The sequence below is a fragment of the Cheilinus undulatus genome, linkage group 12, assembly GCF_018320785.1.
Source record: "Cheilinus undulatus linkage group 12, ASM1832078v1, whole genome shotgun sequence".
Taxonomy (NCBI): domain Eukaryota; kingdom Metazoa; phylum Chordata; class Actinopteri; order Labriformes; family Labridae; genus Cheilinus; species Cheilinus undulatus.
In genome coordinates this window covers 45,756,693-45,784,018 of record NC_054876.1, presented here as the reverse complement: position 1 = coordinate 45,784,018, position 27,326 = coordinate 45,756,693, and the positions used below count along the sequence as shown (strand labels likewise).

At 37.3% G+C, this 27,326-nt stretch overlaps 1 protein-coding gene and 1 long non-coding RNA gene across 2 annotated transcripts; one reads left to right on the top strand and one right to left on the bottom strand.

The window, feature by feature from the left end:
- Positions 1–1,873: 1,873 nt before the first annotated feature.
- LOC121518902 (cornifelin homolog B-like) lies at positions 1,874–8,254 on the bottom strand. The gene is made up of 3 exons (XM_041801587.1): positions 8,133–8,254; positions 5,197–5,354; positions 1,874–2,741 (listed from the first exon to the last, which is right to left on the bottom strand). The coding sequence occupies exons 1-3, from the start codon at positions 8,245–8,247 to the stop codon at positions 2,616–2,618; spliced, it is 399 nt and encodes a 132-aa protein (XP_041657521.1). The 5' UTR covers positions 8,248–8,254; the 3' UTR covers positions 1,874–2,615.
- Positions 7,245–27,326, top strand: LOC121518903. The gene is made up of 5 exons (XR_005992677.1): positions 7,245–7,405; positions 11,278–11,353; positions 22,960–23,039; positions 25,241–25,333; positions 26,547–27,326. It is a non-coding gene; the product is annotated as an uncharacterized LOC121518903 (long non-coding RNA).

The following is a 27,326-nucleotide window of genomic DNA, read 5'->3' as shown; positions in this document are numbered from 1 at the left end:
CTGGACATTTTTAAAGGAGGAGCAGGGCCCCTCAGTGTTGTATTTTACTATATTTGATATCTATTTCAGTCTGCTGAGTGATTCATTTCGTTGCTTTTGATTCAATAATGACACTAACGACTAAGAAAAAAAATAACTTAAAACACACTTTTCATTGCAGGCTTCTCAAGGGCCATTCCTGACTGTGGGCCCGGGTAATCAGGACCCTTTTCCCTCCTGTGCTTCGCCCATGGTGAGAACAGTATTGTTGCTCCTTCAGCCATGATTTAAAACCTTTCTTAAAAACTTTAAAATGTTGTTGCATTTTCAGCTTAGAGGGTAGAATATTCCAGAGTTTTGCTCCTGTGACAGAGAAGGCTGAGAGGTTTTGCTTATTGAAGCCTGTGTGTCCTGGTATCTGCTAATAAATTCACCAAAAAAAGATGGAGCTAGACCATGTGAAGATTTTAAAGCAGCTTAAGATTGTAGAGGCTTTCAAAGCTGAACGTACAGGTGTTTCGTCCATGATTTTTCTATAAGGATATGATCAGTTTGAGAGTATATAGAGTGTGGCTGTGTTTAATGAAAGATTCTTCTGATGATTCTGAAGTTGAATTTAACAGTTTTTGCAAACATAATTCTCCTGTTTTTAAAACCCCAGGTTTGAATCTAGAATAATTTCTACATACTTCATCCACACTAATGAGCTCATTATTGATTTTAATCAAGAATGATTCTTTTTCATGCTGTTTAGGTGTAGAAAAACTAAAATATTTAAATATTTATGCTTATATAATTGTTTATATTTGTTTATATATAAATAATATATAATATAATATATATACAGTGCTTAACAAAGTTATTAGACCACCTGTCATATTTGTCTCAGAGACCATCCAGCATCATGAAGTGCTTTAATGCAGACTCTTTCATTTCCAGCGAGCTCTCCATGTTTTACCATTTTGAACAGGAATGAGGAATTTTAAACTGAATTCACCCAAATTTAAGCCGGCTCACTGGGCTTCTCTGAGAAGTCAGAAATGAATCAAGCATAACATTCAACCACTAAAACTCATTTTTCTGTTCAGGAATGCAAGTAAATAACTATAATTTGACAAATTAATCAACAAATATAAATGTGCTTTACTATTTTTTCAGTTTTTTGTTGTTGTTTTTTTTTTAAATCATTAAATTTGAAAATTCATGGATAAAAATAATTATTATATTTTAGCATTAAAAATATCATTTGGGTTAAAGAGCTTCTACATATTGGTGTATTAACATTGCAGAAACATAAAAAATGATTTTGGTAATTACCAATGCTGTTAATTTAGGGCAGCTGTGCCTTACTTTGGTAAGGGTGGTCTAATATATTTGTTAAGCACTGTATATATATATATATATATATATATATATATATATATATATATATATAGGGTTAGGGTTTCTCTTTAGTTATGAACAAATTTACCTTTAAATCATTATAGAGAAACATTCTTTGAATGATGCTTCCATGCTGTTTACATCACCTTTAAGGATATATAAGAGCTCTTAATAAATGAGAGGGTATTAAAGCATTATTACAGGCCATTAAAGACGTTTGATCCACTTTGACCCCACATAACCCCAACTCTTAAGGCTCATTGTGAAGTATGTGGCTCCCTCTAGTGGAGACAAAGGGTATTGCAGCATAGCAAAGTTCATAATGGGCTTTATTTGTAGATTAAAGAAGCATTTTTCAGTTTCTCCTCAAATGGGCTGTACAAATATACACTAAGAAAAAACAACTTAGCTCATTCAATTATGTTTATTTACAATTAATCAGAAGGAAAGAGTCAAAATTTCACATATGATAGCAGACATAAATATGAAAGGGATGGGTATTAATAAAGCAAATATGATTAGAAATATCACTGAAGCTAAAATCTTACATACTCTCTATCTTTCTTTAATGCTAATAAATATATTTTAAGTGCTAAATGTCAGTTTGATAATAGGGAGATGCCCACATAAACTAGTAAAGTTGAATTATTTAATAAACTTGAGTCAAATCACAAAAAGCCTTAAAGGGACAAACACCTATATTTTATTTATTCTCATTTTTTTGCTTATTTATCACATTATCTCCACATAACATCACTGTTCTTCTCATGTTAATGAGTAAATTTCTTCTTGAGAAAACAGCAGGAATATACATGCTATCTTAGGAAACAGAGTTAATAAAAGGCACCTACGGATGTCCTCAAAGGGCTTCCATACTAAACCCCCACAGGGTAATTCAATCTCATAGTGCTGATAAAGAAAGGGTTCTTGTGAAGGCAGCAGACACTCTGTTAAATACAACAATAATTAGGTGCTCGTTTCTAAAAGAGAGTGGGGCGGCGACTAAAAACAAAGCCTCTGGTAGCAGTAAAGTTAGAAAGTACTGATTTCATCCATGCCTTCATGAATAGAACACTATTATTTACATTTGTGTGACTTTTCAGTCAATAGTGTGGATTTGTATCACTATTTTTCTGATTAGGCTGCAGTCACTGCCCTCATGTTAGTAACAGAAGAAGCAGGTTGGGGTGTAAAGACAGATTTCAGAGGTGATGATGAGGAGTTTACTGGTGTTGACTGAGCGAGGAGAGAGTTCATTTTTTGTTTCTGGCTCCTACGAGAACCACAGGTATTTTTCTCCTCTTGATCTCTCGGGACATCTGACACCAGGAGCAGGAGACGCAGAAGGTGGCAAACAGGCAGTCCTTACACATAGTGTCCTGAAGAGAAAGACAACACACTGTTTTAGATGTGAGGTTAGGAAAATGATGCTAGAATGGGATTGAAAGGAGGAGCCAATGGTTTAATAATGAAGTACATTTAAAATCATCCACTGCATCAAATCAATTTCATTGTTGATTTTTGATATATCCCACTGTGTCAATAAATATCATTAGTGTATGAAAATAGTTTTTGTTTGTTTCTTAACATTCACTAGAAGGATATGCTCCAAATACACATTTGTTCAATCACTGCATCAAGAGCTCCACCTCAGAAAATTTCTGGTCACTGTAAAAAAAAGGTTTCGGGAGAGGAATGTTGTCCCATTCTTGTCTGATGTAGAAATCTAGCAGTTCAAATGACCTGGGTCTTCTTTGCGGGATTTTCATTATGTCAGGGGTGTCCTAACTATGGCCCAGGGGCCAAATGCAGCCTGTGACCCATGTACGATTGGCTTGCAGCAAATTCTAGGGGTAAAATGAAAAATTCCCACATAAAACATGTCACTTCTGCTTAGCTGTACTTCTTGTTTTCAGCACAAGGCAGTGCTACCATGTTAAATCTGTAAAATAAAAGTTTTGACACAACGGTATCTTGATTAATAACGTCCTGATGGATTATCACAGCGAATAGCAGCTCCAATAACTTTTCAGGAACAGAGCCAGTGGTAGCCAGGGCTAAAAAGGGCCCCCTGAAATCTGATTGGCTCCCCAAAATCCTGAAAATGGCTGTGTATTTGCCCTGTCAGCCATTAAATAGTCATCTAGGAATACTCATTCACTAAGCATGTATTAACTCACATTGGATTCGTTTTACTAACTTTAAAATCCTCATGGTGAGGAATATGAAAGGGGCCCCACCATCCTGATATATTTCTGTGTGTGGCCCTCTTGGACACCCCTGTGTTATGTGATGCTCCTATTGTTTTCTGGTGGTGAAAGGTCTGCAGTTCAGGATCCGTTATTGTGAAGCCATGCTGTTGTGATGGATGTGGTATGTGGTTTAGCATTGTCCTGCTGAAATAGTCAAGGCCTTCCCTGAAAGAGACATTGTCTGGATGGGAGCATATGTTGCTCTAACACACAGGTGTCAAACTCAAGGCCCGGGGGCCAAATCCGGCCTGTGGAACAGTTAAAAACGGTCTTCAAGATGATCACATATTTCCATTATAACCGGCCCATCAGTCTGAGGTCTGCAGATTTACTCAAGCATAAAAATGTGAACTTATCCTTGATGATTTAAGATATTCTTGTTAAATCATAAAATCTGAAAAAGTAAGGCATAAAAACATTTAGATAAGAAGTCAGGAATGTGGGAAAAGAAATTAATTTGTGTTTTAATTTCACATTTTCAATTTTGCATCTCACAATTAGGACTCAAACTTAGAATTTTGACTTTGAATTTCATACTTTGAGCATTTCAACTTATAATTTTGACTTCTCATATAACATTTTGAGCTTTAAGATTCATAATTCTAATTTCTAGGTGATATTTTGACCTTTTTAACTAATTATTTTGTATTTTACCTCATATTTTCAACTCCAGACTTTGACTCCATAATCCCATAGTTGGACCTTTGAGACTCACAATTTAAAATTTTGAATCATATTTTGACTTTTAATTTCATGATAACAAATTTTATTTCATATTTTGACCTTTCAAACTCAGGATTTTGTGTTTCTTTATGATACATTTCCCTTTAAAAAACATTATTTTTTAATTTCAATTTCATTTTTGACCTTTTTAAACTAATAAATTTACTTTTCTCAGATTGTGAGCCTTTAAACTTTTTAACTTTTTAAATGTCAAAATCATTGATCGGTGCAAGGTTTTTTTTTCATATTTTATTAGTGGTGAAATTAGGTTGACAGTTTATGGTTTAAAAGGTGACCCTGTTAGGCCCTCAGGTTAGACCTGAATCCAGAATCCAGCCCCTGCTGTGATTGAGTTTGACACCCCTGCAATAGATAGAGATTTCTCCTGATTCTCTGAATCTTTAGATAAAATTATACACTGTAATTGGTGGGATATCTAAAGCCTTCGCAATTTTACACTGAGTAATTTTTTTCTAAAATTGTTCCAAATTTTTAGACACAGCTTGTTTTTACAGATTGGTGAACCTCTGCCCATCTTTACTTCTGGGAGACATTGCCTCCCTAAAAAGCTCCTTTTATACCCAGTCATGTCACTGACCTGTTGCCAGTAACTGGTTGCTCCTCCAGCTGTTTTACATTATACCACTAACTTTTCCGGTCTTTTGATGCCCCGCCCCCACTTTTTTGAGATGTTTTGCTGCCATCACAGTAAGCTAATATTTTTCAATTAATGCTAAAATGTCTCAGTTTTGACATCTTATATATATGTTGTTTATGTTCTGTTGTGAATAAAATATGAGTTTATGAGATTTGACTGTGGTTTTAAATGAATAGATAGATAAATGACTTGTGTCCTTACTTTGATGCCGTAGCGCTCTCTCATGGAGACCCTCATGGACATGGTGATAGGCCTGATGGCACCACCAAAAATCTCCAGCAGGGGGAGACAGAGCGGCTGACCGTACTCTCTGGATGTTCTGCAGGCAAAGCAGGGACAGCACCAGAAAGCAAAACAACCTGAAAAAGGAAAAAACAACCAAATAATTAAATAAGCACTTGCATACTGAAACAAAACACCCCTTCAGACGTTCAGAGACAAAGAGTTTTCATGACTGTTTTTCCTTCCATTCATTTTTTTAGATTTTCGTGGTTAAATGGACCAAGAATGAGTCAGAACATCAGAATGAATCTCTCACATGATTTCTATTTTCTTGTAACGCAGGCTGGAGTCTAAATCATTACAACTTTTGAATCTAACTCAGCAAAGAGGAAGGTTTTAATGTGAGCTGCAGATTTAAGAACAGAGTACTTCCTGCTGTTATTTCCTTTAAGAATCTGCAGACAGAACACAAATGTTTTTCATTCATCAGATGAAAAAATAATGTAGAAAAACAAGGAACAAGGAGCAGCACTCATAGTGGGCCAACAATGTCCCTTTGTCTCAGATGCAGCCTGTGACTACCTGTACTTAAGAGGACGAAAACTACATAAAAGTTGACTCCCTCTTGGAAAGTAAAAAGTATGCCAACATAGATCTACTGTTACTGTAATAATTATTCCACTTAGCACTTTCCAAATACAAATTCCACTTTTTATAGCTGTCAGTGAGTCTTTCACATCGCTGTGGAGGAATTTTGGCCCACTCTTCTTTTCAGAATTATTTTAATTCAGCCACAATGGAGGATTTTCCAGCATGAACGGCCGGTTTAAGGTCACGCCACAGCATCTCAATCAGATTTGTTTTTCTTTTTTGAGTCATTCAGAGTTGGACTTGCTGGCATGTTTGGGATCACTGTCCTGCTGCATAACCCTAGAATGCTTGAGCTTGAGGCCGCAGGCTGACTTCCCCCTCAGGATTTTTCTGGTAGACAGCAGATTTCATGGTTCCATCAATTCAGGTAAGTAGTCCAGGTCCTGAAGCATCAACCAGCTCCAGAACGTCACACTGCCATCACCATGTTTGACTGCTGGTATAATGTTCTTTTGATAAAATGCTGTGTTAGTTTTAATCCAGATGGAACAGGCTGCACACTTTCCAAAAAGTTCAACTTTTGTCTGATCAGTCCACAGAATATTTTCCCAAAAGTCTTGGGGATCATCAGGATGTTTTTAGTCAAATGTGAGACGAGCCTTTGTGTTCACTCTGGTCAGCAGTGGTTTTGGTCTTGAAACTCTCCCATGGATGCCCAGTCTCTTTCTTGTTGTTGAACCATGATCTCTGACCTTAACAGTGTTAATTTCATCGACTAAAACTCGGACAAAAACTGTTCATCGACAGCCTTTTTTTCCATGACAAAAACTAGACTAAGACTAACAAAAATAGATCTGTGATGACTAAAACTGACTAAAACTAAGTTTAGCTTTCATCAAGATGACTAAAAATAGACTAAAATGTAATGAAGTTTTCATTGGACATTCAAAATACGTGGTATTTCTCCACTGTGGATAGATCTGTCAAAAAACAATGCAGCTGTATCTATTCTGCCTCTCAGCTGTAGAAAGCAGGGACCCCAGGTTTGGCAGCACACACAGAACATACTACCATGATTTGGTACCAGATTTAGGCAAGAAAAAAATGCTTGGACTAAAAGTTAAGACTAAAATGCAAGGACTTTTCATGGACTAAAACTAGACTAAAATGTCTTGAGTTTTGCTGGAGTACTAAAGCCTTAGAAATGTCTTTGCAATCATCCCAGACTGATAGACGTAAATGACTTTGTTTCTCATCTGTTCTTGTTTTTTTTTAGATGCTGTTAAGGCAGCACTCCCTGACAGGTTTTATGGCATGGCTGTCAGGCTTGATAGGGGGCGGGTCTCCCTGCTCTCACAGCCAGTAGCTGATGAGAGGAGGGGACCGCTGTCTTGATAAGGCTGAGGCGGGCAGGTGTGCTAGAGAGGACTGTGGAACACTGCAACACTGAGAGCTGCCTCGTGGAGAAAGTTTGGAGCAAACAATAGACTGTTTCCCTGGTTTCATTTCTGTTTCTAAGTTTCTCTTTGAGTTTAGTCGCGTGTTTATGTTACAAAACAATGAACTGTCATCTGTGACTGAGGTTAAGCTGCAACAGGTAAGGTCTGTCTCCCCTTCCTTGAACTTGGCAGCCACATGCTAGTACGGCACAGGCAGCAGACACCTGGAAGCCCTAGACCGATGTAATTAAGGATTCAACAGGTCTGGCAGTAATCAGGGCAGGGTGTGACTTGTGAAACTGGACTCAATTTTTCAAAACTATGTGGCTAATCACAGTTTGTTCGTTTTTTAAATCTAGGCCAAGTGCCCCACTTGTATAACTGAGCCTGAGGAGAATTTCTTTCAATTTCTGAAGGTATGGCAAACAAATGTGGTTATGATTCGGCCCCTGTATGGTTTGCCATGCTACATCCTTGTCAAAGGTACCAGAAAATTCCACATGTGACCCAAAGGTCAAGGCTATCAGAGATAAAAACTCATCCATTACCTAATAACTATGCCTTTGTTGGCGTAGATCAGTGTTGCTCCACCCTGCTCAACCAAAGAGCCAAATGGTTGGAAAATACATTTGCAAGAGCCACAATCTAAGAGGTGAAAAATAAGTTAAAGGTGGCAAAAATGGTCAAAAAGCAGCAAACACTGGAAGAAAAGTGGCAAAAAAGGGCAGAATATGGCAAAAATGGGTGGGAAGTGTGAGTCTTTGCCCAAGGCCCCAACAAGCTTCATATCGCCAGTTCCTCAGCATTATAGGGGTCAAAAATCATTCAAGAAAAATAAAGACAGCAATCTCAAGATACTAGGTAAATAAAATAGAATAAACTTACATTCAGGCACGTCATCACAGCAGTCACATATCCCAGAACCCCACTGGTCAGATTCTCTGGAGTCCATCTGGTACTGAGGCTGCCTGATGACCGCCTTAGACTTAGAGGAGGACATGATTCTGCTTCTGAAGGAGAAACCAGGATGTAGACGTTACATTACAGCCTTGAAAATATCTTTAAAAGTATTTCTAGTATGATAAGAATGCGTGTGACATACAGTAACTGGTACGACACTGACATATTCAATGACAGGATTTTCAAACTTAAACATGGAAGCAATGACATCTAAAAAACACTCAGTGATTTGTTTCTTTATGGAAGAGGATGAGGAAGGAAGAGATAATGAGACGATTTGGACAAAAGCATTTGCCAAAATGACTTGTAACGAAGGAGATACGTTTACACCACACTGAGGATTTATCTCTATTTGATAAACAATTACCATAATAAAGTCAAAATACTACATCATGAGTGAACTCAAATGTTGAACAGATGATATCTTCCTTGTCCTGATACTGATGACTTTAGTGTGTTAATGAGCTAAAAGAGAAAAAATAATTTTCATTAAAGCCCTTTCTGAAGTACAGTGTCTACAATTTATCAATATAAGCCATTTTGTCAAGAGGATCCGGCTACGGGCCTCTATGGTGGGCTGTTCAGCTGCAGACTTCTACAGTGGGGCGACATCAACCTTGAGGCAGGACATGACGTACATTACCCTAGCTGGAGCCAGAATGACCTGATGAATGATGCATTTTCCACTTGTTGTGAGAAACTCGGGAAAATCCAAAGAGGGCAGGGGTGTCAAACTCAAGGCCCAGGGGCCAAATCCGGGCCACAAGATCATACAGTCTTTCTGTTCTAACTGGCCCGAGGGTACGAGGTCTAAAAATGTAAAGTTAACCTTAAGGATTTAAAATATCCTCGTTAAATTATAAAAATCTGAAAAAGTAAGGGGGAAAAGGAAGGTGGGAAAAGTAACTAAAGTTGTCATTTCATATTTTCAGTTTTGCATCTCAAGATTATGACTTAAACCTATGATTCTGACTTTTTTCATATTTTAACCTTCAAGATTCACAATTTAAAATTCTGAGTCATATTTTTACCTTTTAAACTTGTGATTTTGACTTTTAAAAACATTTTGCCTTTAAATTTTGTGGTTTGACCTTTTCATCTAATAAGTTTGACTTTTTATCTCAGACTCTGAGCCTTTAAACTCATCATTTCGACTTTTCTTCATCTCAGAGTGATTTATTATCAGTGTTATTTATCTATTTATTTCATATTTTACTTCTGGTGAAAATGAGGTTGGCAATTAATGGTTAAATATCGACCTTGTCAGGCTCTTAGGATAGGCCTAAATTCAGAATCTGTGATTGACTTTGACACTCTGGCCCTTACTGGTCCGGCCCTCAGGACGTCTCATTGCAGCAAATCTGGCCCCAGACTCAAAATGAGTTTGACACCCCTGGGTTAGGGTTAGGCACCAATCTCTAAAGGTTAGGGTTAAGGTAAGCAGGAGGGGATAAAATATAAATCAACACTCCACAAACCAGGGAAAACCCAAAGAGGGTTAGGGTTAGGCACCCAAACCCTTAAGGGTAAGGGTAGGGAGGATGGGGATAAAATGAAAAACAAAATCAGCAAAAATAAATAAATAAATCAAGAAAAGAATTTAAAAAGAGAGAGAGAAAATATACTATTACTGTATTAAAACTTTAAAGTCTATATGACTGATATGGATGAAAACTAATTGCAGGTACACAATATGACAACAAAAATTATTAACAGCATAGTAAACCTTTTCTAAACTGCAATATGGAGGGAATGCACACTTGTAAATATGACTGCTTTGCCCCACTATGTTGTTTTAAGACAACTCTGTCTCTTATGGGAAGATATAGAATTAAAAGGTTGATAAATATCATCTTTGAGAACCCAGACTGGGTAATAGTTTGAAACAAAGTCTAAAAAACACTGTAATCCCTATCTTTACACTGCAAAAAGGGGGGCTTGATATAAGATAAAACCACTAAATCTGAGAAGAAAGGTACTCAAAACTGGTAAAATTATCTGTCAATGCAGCAAGATAATTTGACTTGATAAGATCTGTTGAAATAAGATTGTTAAATCTAGAAATAAGTAAGATGGCAGATCCCTTCAAAAAGGTAAAAATAAGCAGAAAATGCTGTTTTAAAGCTAAGATTGCTTAAAATTGAACTTCCTACATCCTAAAAATAAGTGAAATATACTCAATACAAGCAAAGTCATTTCTTTAATTTCTTGCTTTTAGCAAATTAAGCTGAAAATTATAATAATACAATAAAATATTATCAAATGTAGTGAAAAAATACTTAATATTAGTAAAGTATGATTAATCTGTGTCTTAAACCAGTTGGTTCATCTTGAAACAAGTCTAAATCCTGTTGAAACTAAACCATAAAACTTAAAACCAGTCCACATTTTTAGACCATACATCTTCATGTTTCAGGCTGTATCATTTCTTTCCAGTGTTGGTTTAATGTGTTTAAAGTCTGAAGTGTTCTGCTCAATAAATTTCATGTTTTATTGGTGCTTTTTTGTCTGATTCTTAAATCAAGCAACTTAAGTTTGTTACTGAATCTTGAAACAAGATCTGATTTTGATGAGACTGTGGATGAGAGAACTAATGTAGCTTATTTTATCAGTTATTTACTTGGTTTAAGGACTTCCTGACTGATTGAGACATAAATAGATATGATCATGCTTGATTTAAGATTATACTGTAAAGTTACACACTAAAAATAAGAACTTAACTTTCAAAACAAGATAAATTATCAAACACTTCTTAATCTAAGTTTTTAAATCTCTTTTAAAAATACCAAAAAGAAAATATCTGATGACAAAGAAAATAAATAAACACACATTTAAAATATTGATGATTGTATAAAGAGCAATATCTAACAATTACAATGAAGGTCTGGTTATTTTTATGTGTGTTCTTACCTGTGTATCTGTGATGAGAAAGCTTGGAGTGGGACGTCCCGTCACAGGTGATGTCTGTACTGAGAGGCTGTGATTTCTGTCAGTTCAGAAATACCTGCTGACAACAAAAGTGTTGGAAAAACAAACCGGATAAACCGGTCCGTCCTCTTCTCCCGCTCAGCTATTATTGATTGTCGCCATCAGAGGACCAAGATGAAGGTGTGGCGATGACAGGATCAACACCATACCATGGTCAGGTGAGGAAAGATTCCGTGACATCATTTTCCAAAGAGTTCCAAATTTAAATTAAGACACTTAAATTAGTGGAGTTCAATATACTTAACTACTTTTAAGGGTAGCTCACGAAATATTCAGGAATCATGTCAGAACCATGAGACATGTTCTCCATTTCTTTAGGGCTTTCTTCTGGAAAGATCTTTATCTTTCACCCTGGAGAACCTCCTTATGCCTGACATGCGGACCCAGAAATAAATAATGGTACAATATTTTAGCCAGTTCTTCAATCTTATGGTAGACTTGGTTTCTAGAAATTGCTTAAAATGTAGCTGTTAAATTAGGTGTGGGTGGAACAACTACTTACTAGGAGAGAAAAATGTTCTACATTAAGATCACAGTGACAGATGCATGTTAGGCCACATTATGTGACCTATCTATTAATGAATTTCCCTTCAGGGATAAATGAAGTTACTGTATTGTACTGTATTGAACCATCACTCCTCAACAATCCGACTGTCAAAAATATCTGCTTCCTTAATATTCTTCCTTTTGCTGGCAAAACTTCTTATCAAAATACTTGGCATGAAAAATAAGACAACAAGCCTCTACAACAGTCACATGGTTGATTTATTTAGTCCAGTGATACTCAACGTGTGGCTCTTTGATGTCTTCATTTTAAATATTATTCCCCCAGAAAACCTTAAAAAAGTGAATTTTTTTTGCCATTTCACCATGCTTGCCACTTTTCAACCATTTAAGCTACCTTTTGCTATTAAATACCTCTTTTTTCCTACTTTTTTGCCCATTTTGACACTTTTTTGCAACTTTTTACCCATTATTTGCCCCTTTTTACCTATTTAAGCTGCCTTTTGCAATTAAATACCACTTTCACCTTAATTTTTGTCCATTTAGGCCACTTCTTTTTGCCACTTTTATCCCATTTTCATCCATTTTTCACCCAAATAAGCTACCTTTTGCCATTAATTACCACTTTTATCCCATTGTTGCCCAATTTGACACCTTTTTTTTGCCACTGTTTACCCCTTTTTTTGGTCACTTTTCACCATTTTTTTCTCCCAGTTTTCACCCATTTAAGCTACCTTTTGTCATTAAATACCACTTTTTCCCTGGTTTTGCCAACTTTTGCCACTTCTTATCATTTTCTGCCCTTTTTCACATTTTTTTTTTGCCATTTTTTCACCAATTTAAGCTACCTTTTGTCATTAAATGCCACTTATTCCCTAGTTTTTGCCCAGTTTTGCCACTTCTTTTTGCAACTTTATCCCATTTTTTGCCAAATTACCACTTTCACCTTAGTTTTGCCCATTTTTGCCACTTTAATCCCTTTTTTGCCCCTCTTCACATTTTTTTGCCATTTTTACCCATTTTAGCACTTTTGCCATTAATTACCACTTTTATCCCATTTTTGCCCAATTTTTGTCACTTTTCACCATTTTTTCCTCCCAGTTTTCACCCATTCAAGCTACATTTGGCCATTAAATACCACTTCTTTCCTCTTTTTTGTCCATTTTTGCCACCTTTTTTTGCCACTTTTATCCCATTGTTGCCCCTTTTCACCGATTCCAGCTACCCTTTGCCACTAAATACCACTTGTTTCTGATTTTTGCCACTCTTGACTGCTTTTTGCCCATTTTAATCACTTTTCTCTCTTTTTTTTACCACATTTGGACCATTTTATGTCACCTATAACTCATTTTTTTTTGTCACTTTTCACCCATTTTTGTTACTTTCTGACCCCTTTTCCACTTTTCCTCCCCATTTTGCCCCCTTTTCACCCATTTTTGTTGCTTTTTGACCATTTTTTGCCACCTTTAACTTTTTGTCACCACTTAGATTGTGGCTCTTATGAAGGTATTTTTCAACAATTTGGCTCTTTGGTTGAGCAGAGTTGAGTGCAGATATTCAGCTGATTAAAGTTAATCTTTACTCTGAGCTCTGCTTGAGTCACCTGGGCAGATTTTGTTCCATAAGGATGTCATCAGGGTACTAGTTGGCTAAGGGGGGGCAGTTGCCTCCCCAGATGCCCTAATATTTGAAAAACACAACTTAAGTTCTCTTTTGGATGTTCCTATGGTACATAACTCATGATGAAGTGCCAACCATGGTGCCCCTGAAGTGGGCAAAAAGGGTAAAAGTGCCCATCCGGATGATGGGGATTAAACCCAGCCAGGAAAGAGGTGAAAAACTTTCTAATGGTCTTCTTCCAAAATTCAGTCCCATGTAGATCTCAGTGTTTTCACGTTTACAGCTACCATATTCCAACACATCTAGAGTGTTAAGACACAAACTTTGGATTTCACTTCACATGGTCTTTAAAGTATCTAGCAGTGTACAAAACATGATAAAGTGCCCTTTAATTTGCCCTTCAGTTGACTAAATGACAATACATGGTGAAGTGGTTCTCATCTGGTCCAGCATCAGGACCCATCACCACCTCCTTAGAGACAAACCATGACTCAAATTAAAATTTTTAATCATAAGCAAATGTTTTAATGAATAATGGAAAAGTTTGGACTTAGAAGGAATGATGATCTATCCTTAGATGTGCATTTAAAGGCACAAATATTTTGCAATAGGTATGAAATCAGGAAATTTGTCCTTGTAGCTACAGCTGGGCCTTCTAAATAATCTGCGTATTTCTTTTATCTTACTACTATAATTGGTGGCATGTCTGTCTGTGTTGATTTGCATGCCACACTGTTGCTCCAATTTTAATTGATAAATCTTAAATGACTTCTTGGGTGTACTGTTCAAAACTGGTGCCATGGAAAAATCACAGTGGGTCATGTGATTCTTTGCTAAAGCTCCATAAAAAAGTGCGTGCACTAAAACTTTGTAAATAGGTCAAAGGCACAGCTGTGATGCTCCCCCACTGTGTTGGTGGCTCATCACTCGTGTGCAGAGATGATGAGCTTGTATGCAGTTATTCCTTCCATGCATATTGGCTTTACTGCATTAAGCAGTAAAGATTAGTCTACATTTGTGAGAGCTGATGGAGGAGCCCTGCAATTTTTATGATGCGCAAATTTTCCAGAGATCAGGAAACAAACTCTGTATGACTGTAGAATAAATATATAAATATGGCTGGAAAATATAACTGCAACTTTTCTATTACTGAGCCATAATCAGGACTTAAATCAGTCTGAGGCTGCTTTTTTAAAATAAAGATTTGTTATTCTTTTTAGGGTTTCCTTCAATCAGAGAGGAAACTTGAACAGGGTGGTGCTTAAGACAACATATTTATACTACCTTTAACCCAAAGGTCCTCCTTTAAAAAAAATCACACTCTCCCTCTTCAAGCCCTTTTAGGACACTGGATATATTTAAAAAGTATTAAAAATAATTGGAAAAAAATGTTTTTTTTTATTTTTGGTCCTCAACTCCAGTCCTCATCATGCACAGCAGATGTGAATGATTTTTCATAATTTGAACCCTATTTAAATAATGCCACATTTTCTGACACAAAAAATTAATTCTTTTCTATTTGAAAAATGCAGAGCAGATTTTTATGTGCAGGGATTATCAGTCTTGGATATGTCAATGATTAGAAGCAACACTGATTTTGAGGTACTATTAAGTTTTGTGTGATAACAAAAACATTTTAAAAAATCACACTCTCCCTTTTAAAGCCCTTTTATGATATTGGATATATTAAGAAATATTAAACATGAAAGAATTTTTTGTTTGTTTGTTTTTTTAATTTATTTTTGGTCCTTAACTCCAGTCTTCATCATGTATAGCAGATGTGGATTTATTTTCATTATTTTATTTTATTTTTTTACCAGACTCTGACATCCATAGAAAACACCCAAAGCTTTAGTTTTAGTTAAAATAATCAATTCCACTGGTCTACAGCCACTGATATATCCAATCAGTTCAAGCAAGGTCATTATCTCCCACAATGCCTCTCTGCTAACATTGAAAAATGGCAAAATTTGGTGGCCTTTTTTTGGTGTGCAAATATTTTTACCTCTGAATGACTGAGTCACAGAGGAATTGACAGGATTTCTTATTTCTGTATTGCAGTGGCAGTGGAATAAAGATAAGTGGTTTTAATGGTAGTCAATGAGGCCAAAAAGGGCTTTAGGAGGGAGAGAGTGAGTTTTTTGTCTATACAGTGGAAAATTCTGTCAACACAGTGTGAATAATGACATTTCAAAAATTCATTAAAAATGAACATCTTTGTCAAATATCATCATTTTGGCATGATGACTGCCAAAATAAGGGCAAAAAATAAATCAAAAAGCCCTAAAAGGGCTCTAGGAGGGCCTGAGGGTTAATCAATATAATATTCACCCTCCTAAGACCCAGCGTGCACATATGACGACATTATATGTGGCTTTCCTAAAACATGGTAATCTTTTTGTGTTGATGGGATCTTTGGGAAAATTGTTCTGAATTTGAGTAATTTGCTTAAAATATTGGGATAATTTTCTGTTTGGATATTTTTGGGAATTTGCTTGGAAACTAGAAAGTGTTTTCATTTTAAATTTCTGGGATATGTTGTCAAGTTTCATTGGAAGATTTGGGGAAGTTGCTTTAGATTTTTTTTGGCATCTTCATGGGGAGTGTGGGAAATTTATTTTTTCATTTTGATTGGGAATTGGGGGTTAGGGGTTGACTTTTGAAATTTTCATGGAAATTTCAGGGGATTTGTTTTGATGTTTTGATGTTCTCTGTTATTTTCATTATAGTTTTATATGATTACTATAATGACATGGATCAAATATATTAAACTGGCCTTATGCTACCTTTCAGTCTCCCTGTTTGCTCGCTAAGTATTTGAGTAACTTACAAATGGAAGTGATGTAATCAGTGGCTTTGCGATCAATAGGTCACCTGTTTGTCCTCTCTTATAATGTGGGTTGTGAATAAATAAACCTCTCCCATATTTAAACAACAACGACTCTTTTAATTGGGGTACAATTACAGCAGCAGGCCACAGACTACAGTAAAGGCAGTGGATGTACTGAATGAAGACTATTAAAGGCCATTTAAGTTGAATTAAAGGCTGACTCATATACTGGTGGTGAGTTATGTCTCTCTTTTTATACCTTAAGAGCGTCAGAGATTAGGGATTGTAGCTGCAACGCTTCAAGTAGAAAACATAAAGCAACTGGAAACAGGTAGAGATTTAAATTGACAAGACAAACAGAAACTTCTCCATGAAATGCCCCACCCTCTGCATTCCTGTTCATCTTACAAAGAAAACTGAATGCCACAATGATGACCTTAAATAAATACAGTTACATAATTACCTGAAAATGACTGAACATAGGTTGTTGAGCTCAACACATACATCTGTCATAGCCAACTGCATTTTTCACCCATGCTGATACAACCGGCATTTCTCGTGCTCCTGGGGCATCCACAGCACAACCAGGGGCTCGTGTCAGCCCTACAACCCTACCCCGTACAGTACCCTCAGCCATGCTTACTTGCACATCCACCCCCTATGCCACCCTAAAAATGTAGATATTGTCACCCCCCCCATGCCCCTGGTAACATGCAAGGACATCCAGAGCACGATGGGGGTTATGTCAATGCTTCATCATGGCCTGATACGTCCAGCTACATCTACACCTTAATGCAGCCTCAATATTTGGCCCACACATGCCAAAACGAACACTGTTCAGACCAATCAGCATAATTTGAGAACTCTAAGGTAGCTATGGATCCATATCAATACTTATTATCCATAATCCAATCTATAATTGTTTCTTATTTCCCTTTTTATGAGCAAAAGACTGCTACAATCACATGGAGCACTCTTTGACCCACCCCTCTGTCAGCCTGTGAACTCGCACTCAGTCGGGGAGACAGTGGTGATGTCAGCATACGGCAAGCGGTCAGGATCACTCTTGTAGTGTGGTCAGGTTGTCGGCCAAGACGGGGCAAGATTTTTGTTGTATAATCTGACATGGTTCTGCCGTGAACGACCAAAAGAACTGGTGTAGTCTGAGCCGGCCTTTACACAATCATTGACTGCAAATGACTGAGCTTTTCGGGAGTCCTTTTTTATAACCAGCCATTCTTCAATCACCAGTTAGCTGACTTAGCTGCTAAATGTTCCAGGTGGTTTTTGAAAATTCCACAACTTTCCCTTTCTTTTCCTGCACCTGTCCCAGCTTTTTTGGAACATGTTGCAGGCATCAACTCCAGTGTGTTTATATTTCCAGAAAATAATATATTTTATGAGCTTGAACATAACATATCTTGAATTTTTGTGCTGTTTTCAGTTGAAAACAGGATGAAAAAGATTTCTAAATCAGTATTTTCTGTTTTAGTCATATTTTACCTGGCGTCCCAACTTTTTTTGGGATTAGGGTGTGTACATTCACATGGAATAGTTAGAAAAAAAACTGGGTTTTTATGTGAAGAATTGTAAATATACCTGACTCTGCATTGCATACACTGCTGTTTAATTATTAACGCCTCTTTTAACCCACTTTAGGACAGTCAGGAGTGAAACCAGGACCTCCGTCATGATTTGGCCCAGTTTTACTTCCTTTTTAGTCTCTACTAATGCGAGACAAAGAGAGATTTCCCCATCATCTGGTGACCCTTTGAACTGTAAACTGATCTTTACCCGTGTCTTGCGGCATGGCGTTCATCATGAGGGTGTGTGAGGACGTAATCCTGTTTGAAAGTGGTTTGACCAAACAGCTTCTGTGGAAATCTGCCGCGTGTGTCACTGATGAGTTATTGTTGAAGTATTTCCTAAGAACAGAGGTTATGTAGGACTAACTCTGTTGCCTCTCAGCTTGAAGGATCCTGGTTTCGCTTCCTGGTCCTTCTGTGTGGAGTTTGCATGTTCTCCCCATGCATGGGTGGGTTCTCTCTGGCTTCTCTGGCTTCCTCCCACCACCAAAGACATGCTCGTTAGGTTAATTGGTGACTCTAAATTGCTCGTAGGTGCTGAGGTGTATGGGGAACACTGCATGTCACGTGTGCATGTGTTTGAATGGAACTAAAAATTTAGTGAAGGCAGAGAGGATGTCCATGAGCCTGAACATTCTGGGCACCCATGCACATCAAAAACTTCTGAAAACATTCATCAAACTGAACGAGTCGTTGGTAATGATCTACAACTTTGTATAAGAATGAGAGCAGAAATGGTCTCCATTGATAAAGAGACAGTTTGGCAGTTTCAGACTGGAAGTGTGACACAAGTATGACCTGACACAACTCGAGTTCAAGTCAGGGCTTAGGAGTGGAGAATTTAGAGAATCGAGTTGCCTTTTTTTCCCATGCACCCTGGTGGGTTTTAGGCCAAAACAGATGAGAAAATGATGAATAGCAAATATGCATGCCGACATTGGTAGAGTATATTTGTGATCTGTAATTTATATGTTTAATAAAGTTTTTCTCTAAACTTCTACCATTAAAGAAGCTTTCTGTTTCCACACTGGTACAATATGTCAAAAGAAAGATAAACACAGTTTGAGTGCACATTTGGTTTGTGCTTTTCAAAGTAAAAGCCCTGTTTGGCATTTCATTGGAAAAATTCCCATTGATGGTATTTGAAGGGCTCCCAACATGCTTCCACTATACACTAAATCAAGTCACTTGCAGGGGGGTTTACAGGGGTATAGTGATGGGAATTCATTTGAGTGCCAGTTTAACTTCATTTAAGAAATGTCATAACACATGACCAAAACACCTTGTGGATCAGATTAACTCTTTTTATTTGCTGGGCTGTATTGACCTTGCAAAGCAGATGGATTTGCCTGTTTCCATGTTTCTCACTGGCGAATCCATCTTGCAAAGCTCCCATCTGAACAGTTTGGGCTCGGTTAGAAAGTGACAGGACCAATCAGCGACGAGGGGCAGTACTTTCAGGCACGGTGGAGTCGTGACGTAGACAAGCAGCAACAAGAGGCCGGTGCAATTATGGCGGAAGAGATTAGTGTGGATGCTGCCAAGGCGCCAGTTTTATCAGAACTTGATGACATTTCTTCATTAAAAGAAGAACAAAGAACAGCAGTGAGTTGTTTTCTTTTCAAAAACAACAAAAGTCGAGTACTGTCATGTCTACAGTCGCCATGGTTCCCGTTATGCAGCTCTCTATGGCGTTTATTCCTCGGTGGTGGCTACGTCACGTGTTTTGTTGCTCTGACTGGCCCGTAAAGATGTGATACACAGAACATACATCAAATCACCCTCCAAGTTTTTTTTTCAAAGGCTCTGCCCTTTTCAAACGCTCTCTACGGGAGGCGTGTCAGGTTAGGCCGATCCCACTTCAAAATAAACAAATAATTACATAGATGGATTAGAAGGTTTCTAAATCATCAACCTTCAGACTTCTATTCATGCTTCTCCACCTTATTCCTGGGGCCGCTACTATAAATCTGAATATGGGTGAAACTTCCGGTGCTAAAGCTAAAGTACATTTAACACATGTACTCTGGATGGATATTTACTGCAGCCGCAATGCATCTCCGTTTTCAGAAAGTGCTGGTTTCCCTGTTTACATGTAGACGGGGGCATTTTGAAAAACTTCCACTTTGGAGCCCGTTTCTAAAAAGTTTGGTTTTCAGGTACCAAAACCCAGTTGCTGTGTAAAACTTTTGCATTTTCACTCAAAAACATTGTTGTGTAAAAGGGGCATAAAATGCTGCTCTGGCCAGCAGTTAAAGCTAATTTTACACTGAACAGGGTAAATTGCATGTTTTTGATTGACTATTTTCAGGATTGCATTACTAAAGCTTTACTTTATCGGGTAAATGTGTTCTTTTTAAGGCATTTCTTCAAAAATACCGCCTACTGTCAGCAGCATACTTGAACACAGACTTTAAAAAAGACAGTACAGTATGTTATGCCAGGACACCCAGTGGTTTGGGGTGATCCACCAGGCAGCGTTTCGACAGTTTCTATTATCTTTGACCCAGATTGGCAAGCGCCATTAGCCAGCACATGCTGAGCAAACTGACCCCACTGCTCTGTGATACAGCTCTTTCTCTCCCTCCGTGAACTCTGATCCGGAGAGTTCTGTGACAGGAGGGAGACCTCCCAGTCAACACGTGAGCTGCAGTTCTTTCACGGCTGATGACCACATGGTGTAGTGAAATCCCTGAATAACTGGAATGGTCGAGATTAGTTTGGAGTATGTACGTGCACATAACTGTACACTCAGATACTAAAAAACACCCTGAAAGCACAGGTATCAATGCAGAGGAATAAAAAAAGTACTAATATATTGTATTTTGTACATGTGACTCTGGTAGCAAAAATAAAACTATATGAAGTAGGGATTGGTAATTCGTACAGCCTCACAATACCAATATCCAGATAAATAACACTTTATTTCCATGTTTTACTTTAAAAAAACCCTGCCATATAGCGCTGTTCCTACGACCCACTAACTGCTAAGCTTCTCACCTTTACGTACGGCGAAAGCTCAGGCAGGAAGGCAGCGGCCATAAACTGAAGCTACAGCGGCCTCTAGTGGCAGGAGGCTAATTACAGTTTTAAAGAACATTAGATGGGACTTCAAGCCAGTGTCAATAATAAAATTAATGAAAAAAAAAAACTGGATCCCTTTTTTAAAAATGATATTTGTTTTTCCGTTTTTCCATTTGTGGTCAAAAACAAAAAAAAGGAATAATGGCTCATTTTTCATTTTTTTTCCATTTTTGGTAAAAAAACAATAAAATTGGAGTAGTGGCTCATTTGGCTCAGCAAACTGACATATGAAATAAAAATACAAATAAAGTGTTTTATTATGATTTAATTTATGGGTCAAAAAAAGCACACACATAGACATTAAAAGGTCCTCTGATACTGCCTTTTAATTGTAAAGCAAGCCACATTAAATTAGCTAATTAACTAGCTATTTAAATAATCACAACTTTTTTAATGGAGCTTTTCTGAAAATTAAAAATTAAATTTTTCCATTTAATTTTAATAATGTCATACACTGTGCAAAGTAATGATGAAAGTTAAAATGTAATTATTTTATATTCATTATGATTTAATTAGGTTGAAGAATGCACACATATTTTGAAGAGTCTCTGTTAATGCATTTTCATTTTCAAATTATACTTTTTATATAAATTTTGAGCACTTAATAACAAAGCATTTTCTGAAAATCAAAATATAGTGTCTTTTTCCTTTTAATTTCAACCGCTCTGCAAGTGAAAATTTAAATTAGCTAGAAAACTAAATAATTTCCTTTTCATTTTTGAGTCAAAAAAATACACATTTTGAGAATGAAAAAGCCTTTGTAATGATTCATTTTAGTTTTGAAACTAGCCCATTCGTTTAAATTATGGGATCTATTTAGCAGAGCTTCAATTTTCATTTGGCTCATGCTATGGAATTTGTGTGTTTGAAGATGAAAATCAAAATGAAAAGTGAATCAGTGATTTTAATTTTATCAATGAGTCAAAAATGCATCCATTATTGGAAATGAAAAAGCATATCTTTCACTGTATTTTAATTTTCAACCTCTTAAATCCAGCCATTGTATGAAACAATTCAGAGACAAGCTAACTGGTTTCTTGTTAGCCTCTCTTTTACATGAGTGAACCACAAAACCATATATACTTCTCTCAAGAGAACGGGAACTTGCTGCCAAAGTAACAGTTCAGAAAGCAGGCAGCCAGGGCTCTCTGTGGAAAAGGCTTGACAACATTTTCCCTGCTCAAAGTTATTGAGGTTTTAGATCAACTTTAAAACTGCTTAAGGAGGAAAAGTTACCTATTGTTGATCAGACTTTTGTTTTATACAGGTTTGTTTATGTTAGTAACTAGTATTAACTCTACATTCACTAAGCTCAACGGTATGATCCTCATGCCAACAAGTGTCTTTCCTCGTGTGGTGACAGCACGAAGAACCGTCCAACACACCTGGCCCAAACGTGACTCTGTTGTAAGGGTTGAAAGGTGAATATGTGGTCATTCGCTCTCATCTCAGCGTCCTGGTGTTTTATTCACAGTAGATAAACTCTCTGAACTCTGGCAGTGAAGCCAAAGACCAAGCAGAGCAAACAGGCTGCAGAGCAGCTTCAACCTGCACACTGAGGTAACGGTCCAGCATAGTCAGCATAATTCAGGCCTGTGCTTCAAAATCACGAGGAGTTTTCCTTAAAATGTCCAAGTTGCACCAATGTAACTGCCATAATCATAAAAAAATGAGGTGAAATCCTTTGGAAGAACTGTCTTCATCAACCAGTAGATTTCACAATCTTGCAGATCTTGCAAAAATAAAGCAAAGGTTGATTCTGGCATTGTTTCTTGACCTCACAAAGACCCCTGCTATTGTTTTTTACTTTAATAAGTCATCTGTCGGTATATCCTGAATTGCACTTTGACCTACAAGTTCGCTTATGGGGGGCTGACCTGGTGAGGGGTGAGAGAGAGAGAGGGAGGGAGGTATAAAAGAGGGAGGGGATTGAACAGAGAGAGCACTTGGCTGAGCTGTCAGTACAGCTGGAGGCAGAAGAGGAGCAGATATCTGGATACCAAACTGAAATTCCCTGCATTTGAATTGTCTGCAGGTTAGTAGAAATTCATTCCAGACTGGTGGTAACTATGCAGACTTTAGAGGTTCATTGAAGTTATTATGATGAATGCTAACACATTTTTGCACGTGTGTATTTCAGCAGAAAGGATGGAGATGGAGGGACACCTCTGATACTGTTACGTGAAGAACAAACAGCAGCGTCGTTGGACATTTGCAAAGGTGAATATCACCATTAAGCCACATATCATTACTCAACTCAAACTATATACTGTATAGCACAATTCACACAAAGGGCTGCATAGTGTGCTTCAAATTAGAATATTTAATCAATCTTTATTTTGAAAGTGCCACTTCATCTTAAATGCATTGCAAAACTCACATCTTTGCAAGTGTGTTTTTTAATTTCTAGTCAAAATATCACAAAGCAAGTCCAGAAAAATATCTTGTATTAAGGTATAAATGGCTAAACAGGAGGCTTAGATTGTTTTCTATGAGATCTGCTGACTGATTTAGATATCTAATCTCTTTTAAGTCACTAAACAGCAGTATACTAGGACACCATATGGATCATTTGTGTCATATTTCATTGTATTAACAGACAATATATGATATATTTATTGGAGCCTTATTATTCACAGCTGATAGGAGCCAATATTTACAGCAGATACAGGCAAATATTTACAGCTGGTATAGGCCAATAATACAGCTGATGTAGGCCGGTATTTAAAGCTGATATAGGCTAATAGTTACAGCTGATGTAGGCCAATATTTACAGCTGATATAGGCCAATATTTACAGCTGATATAGGCCAATATTTACAGCTGATATAGGCCAATATTTACAGCTGATGTAGGCCAATATTTACAGCTGATATAGGCCAATATTTACAGCTGATATAGGCCAATATTTACAGCTGATATAGGCCAATATTTACAGCTGATGTAGGCCAATATTTACAGCTGATATAGGCCAATATTTACAGCTGATATAGGCCAATATTTACAACCAATATAGTCTGATAGTTACAGAAGATTTAGAACACAATTCACAGCCTATATAGGCTGTCTCTTACAGCTGATATAAACTTTAAATAAAAGCCAATATAGGATCATATTTACAGCCTTTATTGGTCGATATTATAGCTGATCGATCAGTTGTAAATACTGGTATAAAATTTCTTTTCTGCTTATAGTGATAGGTCATTTCTTTAGCTAACACTGTCTGATCATCATGCCGATAAGATTTCACTTCTGTACCAGACACTCAAAAAATCCAGTCTTGACCATACTCTTTATCTTATTGGATGATTAGTCAATGATTTATTAATTACAGATGCCTGATATTGCCGGTACAATACTGACCATGGCAAATAAGAGCTGAAAAAGTTAACTATTTGTACTGGAAGGTAAAATTTATGCCACTATCTACAACTGATATCTGCTCCACCTCACAAGGCTAAGCATTAATTTTTGGAGTATATTATTATTAGCAGAGATGAGTTGGGAAATATCAACATATCAGATATCAATGACATCTAATAACGCATAATCCACTTGGAGCAGAGCACTGAGCAACATTTGGCAGAGTTAAATTGAATTGTACTTCTATGCTCCCCTTATGTAACCTATTATTTACTTGCCTGAGTCTGTTTATTCTAATTGCCTGCCAACTGATTTAACCAGGGGCTAATGAGGGTAGTCGGGTTTATCTTGCTGTTACTTCTCGGTAAAAACAATGTGCAGAAAATCTGCAAAAAAGCTTACATGAAAGGATTAAATAAAGTAAGCCCTCAGTAACCTGTTTTTATCTGGCTTAAAGGAGCTTAAAAAGTTGAAAAGCTTCTTTACACTTTGTCTGAAAACATTCTGTTTCACCTTGTTTTCTTCATCCAGGCATATGTGATGTTTACATTTGGAAATGCATTTAATATGAAGATCATTCTAAATGCACTTTCCTTATTTATTTGTGTCTCTTGAATCAATTGAATCCATGGAAATTAAACTACACAATCATGGGAATTATCCTTATTCTGTAAGGAAAGGCAAGTGTACATATAAAGCAACATTCAGACACTAAAACAACTCAAAGTGCTTTACAGAGTTTGGAAAGAAAGAAAGCAGCTCTTATTTGGTTTGAAAAAACATCTCATTTATTATAATAAATAAAGACATTGGGAAATGTTTTGAGAATGCTCATGGGGCAACAATAAGGAAAATTGGGATCAATAGTTCAGCCCTAATGCAGGGTAAGCTTTAAAGAATGCAAACATGCAACATCATGCTTAAAAAGCAGCTGAAGTCATTATGCATAAGAAAGGGGATTTCTGTGTCAAAGAAAAATGGCACGATTATAATGGCAGCTCAGTCTAATCTCCTCGCCTCTACAGTCTCTTAATCTGAATATTTTTCTACCTGCTGCAGTCCTACGGTCAAGACATCAAGACATCACATCCTGCTCTTCTCAGACTGGGAATCAAGCCTTACATCTGTCCACTTTTGAAACAGCTTGAGCAGGTTGGTAAAACTTCATTTGCTTTGAAACACATGAAAAACTGGAGGAAACCTTTATCTTTGAACACAGTTATTACCCAGACATGTGGATTACTTTGCTTTGTTTATGCTTGCTTTAATCCCTAAGGGGAAATGTCTCCACCTAGTGGAGATTTGATGAAATCACACAGGCTGACTGTAGTTGCGTGCACTTTTTATAATGGTAGAGGCTTTCTGGACCTAAACTGACACATTTTCTCCCAAGATCTGATGGAGAAAAAAGATTTAAAACAAGAGTGGATGATGGAGCTCTTCTAATAGACACTGTAATCAAACCAGTGCTTATTTAGCCATGCATTTGTGTGGTGTTCATAAAAAAAAGCTGCAGTAAGATTTGTTGTGGACATAAAAAAAACTGGGGATTGTATGTGGGTTTTAGGCTTTAGCCAATATTTATAGCAGGTACAGGCAAATATTTATAGCTGATACAGGCAAATATTTACAGCTGATATAGGCAAATAATACAGCTGATATAGGCTGATATTTACAGCTGATGTAGGCCATTATTTACATCTGATGTAGCCAATATTTACAGCTGATATAGGTCTATATTTACAGCTGGTATAGGCTGATATTTACAGCTGATGTAGGCCAAAATTTACAGCTGATGTAGGTCCATATTTACATCTGATGTAGGCCAATATTTACAGCTGATATAGGCTGATATTTACAACTGATATAGGCCAATATTTACAGCTGATATAGGCCAATATTTACAGCTGATGTAGGCCGATATTTACAGCTGACATAGCTCAATATTTACAGCTTACATAGGTCAATATTTACAGCTGATGTAGGCTGTGTGGCATGTTGAAAATAATAAAACGCCCATGTTGGCAGGATGGACCCACATGATAAAAACAATCATCACTCAGTTCATGACCCTAGTGGCTGCCATGTTTGCTTCGTCATCTTCTTTCTTCTTCTTGGCGGTTTTGCAAACCAGCTATGTGCATGCAAGTGGAAGCAATGACTATTACCAAAAACGTATACAACCCAACTCCAAAATTACTGAAATATCCCTTTAAGAAGTCCTTTTCCATCAGTTTATCAAAGAGTGCCATCCTTTAACATTAATGAATAGCTGAGACTTTATAACCACTTGGCGAAGGTGTCAAACCACTGAAAATTTAAAAGCATGTTGTCTAATCTCAAACTTTTCAAACATAATTCACAGGTGCTTCAGTGTCTCTAATCAGGACAACAAACCCAAGCTGAGACTCAGATCCTCAGCATGATGGAGAGCTGCAGAAACCCACAGACTGTCCCTTCTAGTGTCTCCAGGACGATCACGATGTCTGGGCCTCTTCTCTCAGACGGGACAGACTCTGTCCTCACTGCAGCCCGGATGGCCCGCAGAGGATGGACGGACAACGAGAAGACCACCAAGTGGCAGTTCTCCCACATGAACAGCTCACCTCTTCAAACGCCTGCTTCAAGTCCAGACAAAAACCAGGTTCAAATCCGTGTTGAGGTTTTTCTGAAGGACGCTAAGAGAAGACAGATTCCCATCTTAAACAGCAGGACGACGGCTGAGGACAAAGAGAATGAAAAAACAAAAGAAGATAAAGAGACGAGTTTAGGTGCATTTTTATCGAAGAGACAAACAAATACAACCACGGTTAGAGAGAAACAGAAGATTGTCTGTGGTCAGGCGGGCGTCATTTATGTCTGGTCGTCTGGCTGTCGCACCAAAAGCAGAGCGTTCAGAAGGTCTAAGCCCCCCATGCTGCCTGTGATCGCTGAAATATGATATAATGAGTTTAAGGAGAGCTAGCATTTGGTTATGCTTTAACCTGGTGTAAAAAAGAGAGCAGAAATCTAGTCGACTATAACCAAACCAGGAAAGAAGACATGGATGTCATGAAGATTTTTGTTGGACCAAATAAATGGATAAATTTATTTATGATGCACCATGTTGATGCTGATTTTGTTCATTAAAATAACAAAATGAAAA

Coding starts and splice junctions, on each gene's coding strand:
- LOC121518902 (XM_041801587.1), bottom strand. CDS start 8,247: ATGTCCTCCTCTAAGTCTAAGGCGGTCATCAGGCAGCCTCAGTACCAG. Junction 5,355..8,132: donor CTGTGATGACGTGCCTGAAT/GTAAGTTTATTC, acceptor TTCCTTTTTCAG/GTTGTTTTGCTTTCTGGTGC. Junction 2,742..5,196: donor GAGAGCGCTACGGCATCAAA/GTAAGGACACAA, acceptor CTTTCTCTTCAG/GACACTATGTGTAAGGACTG.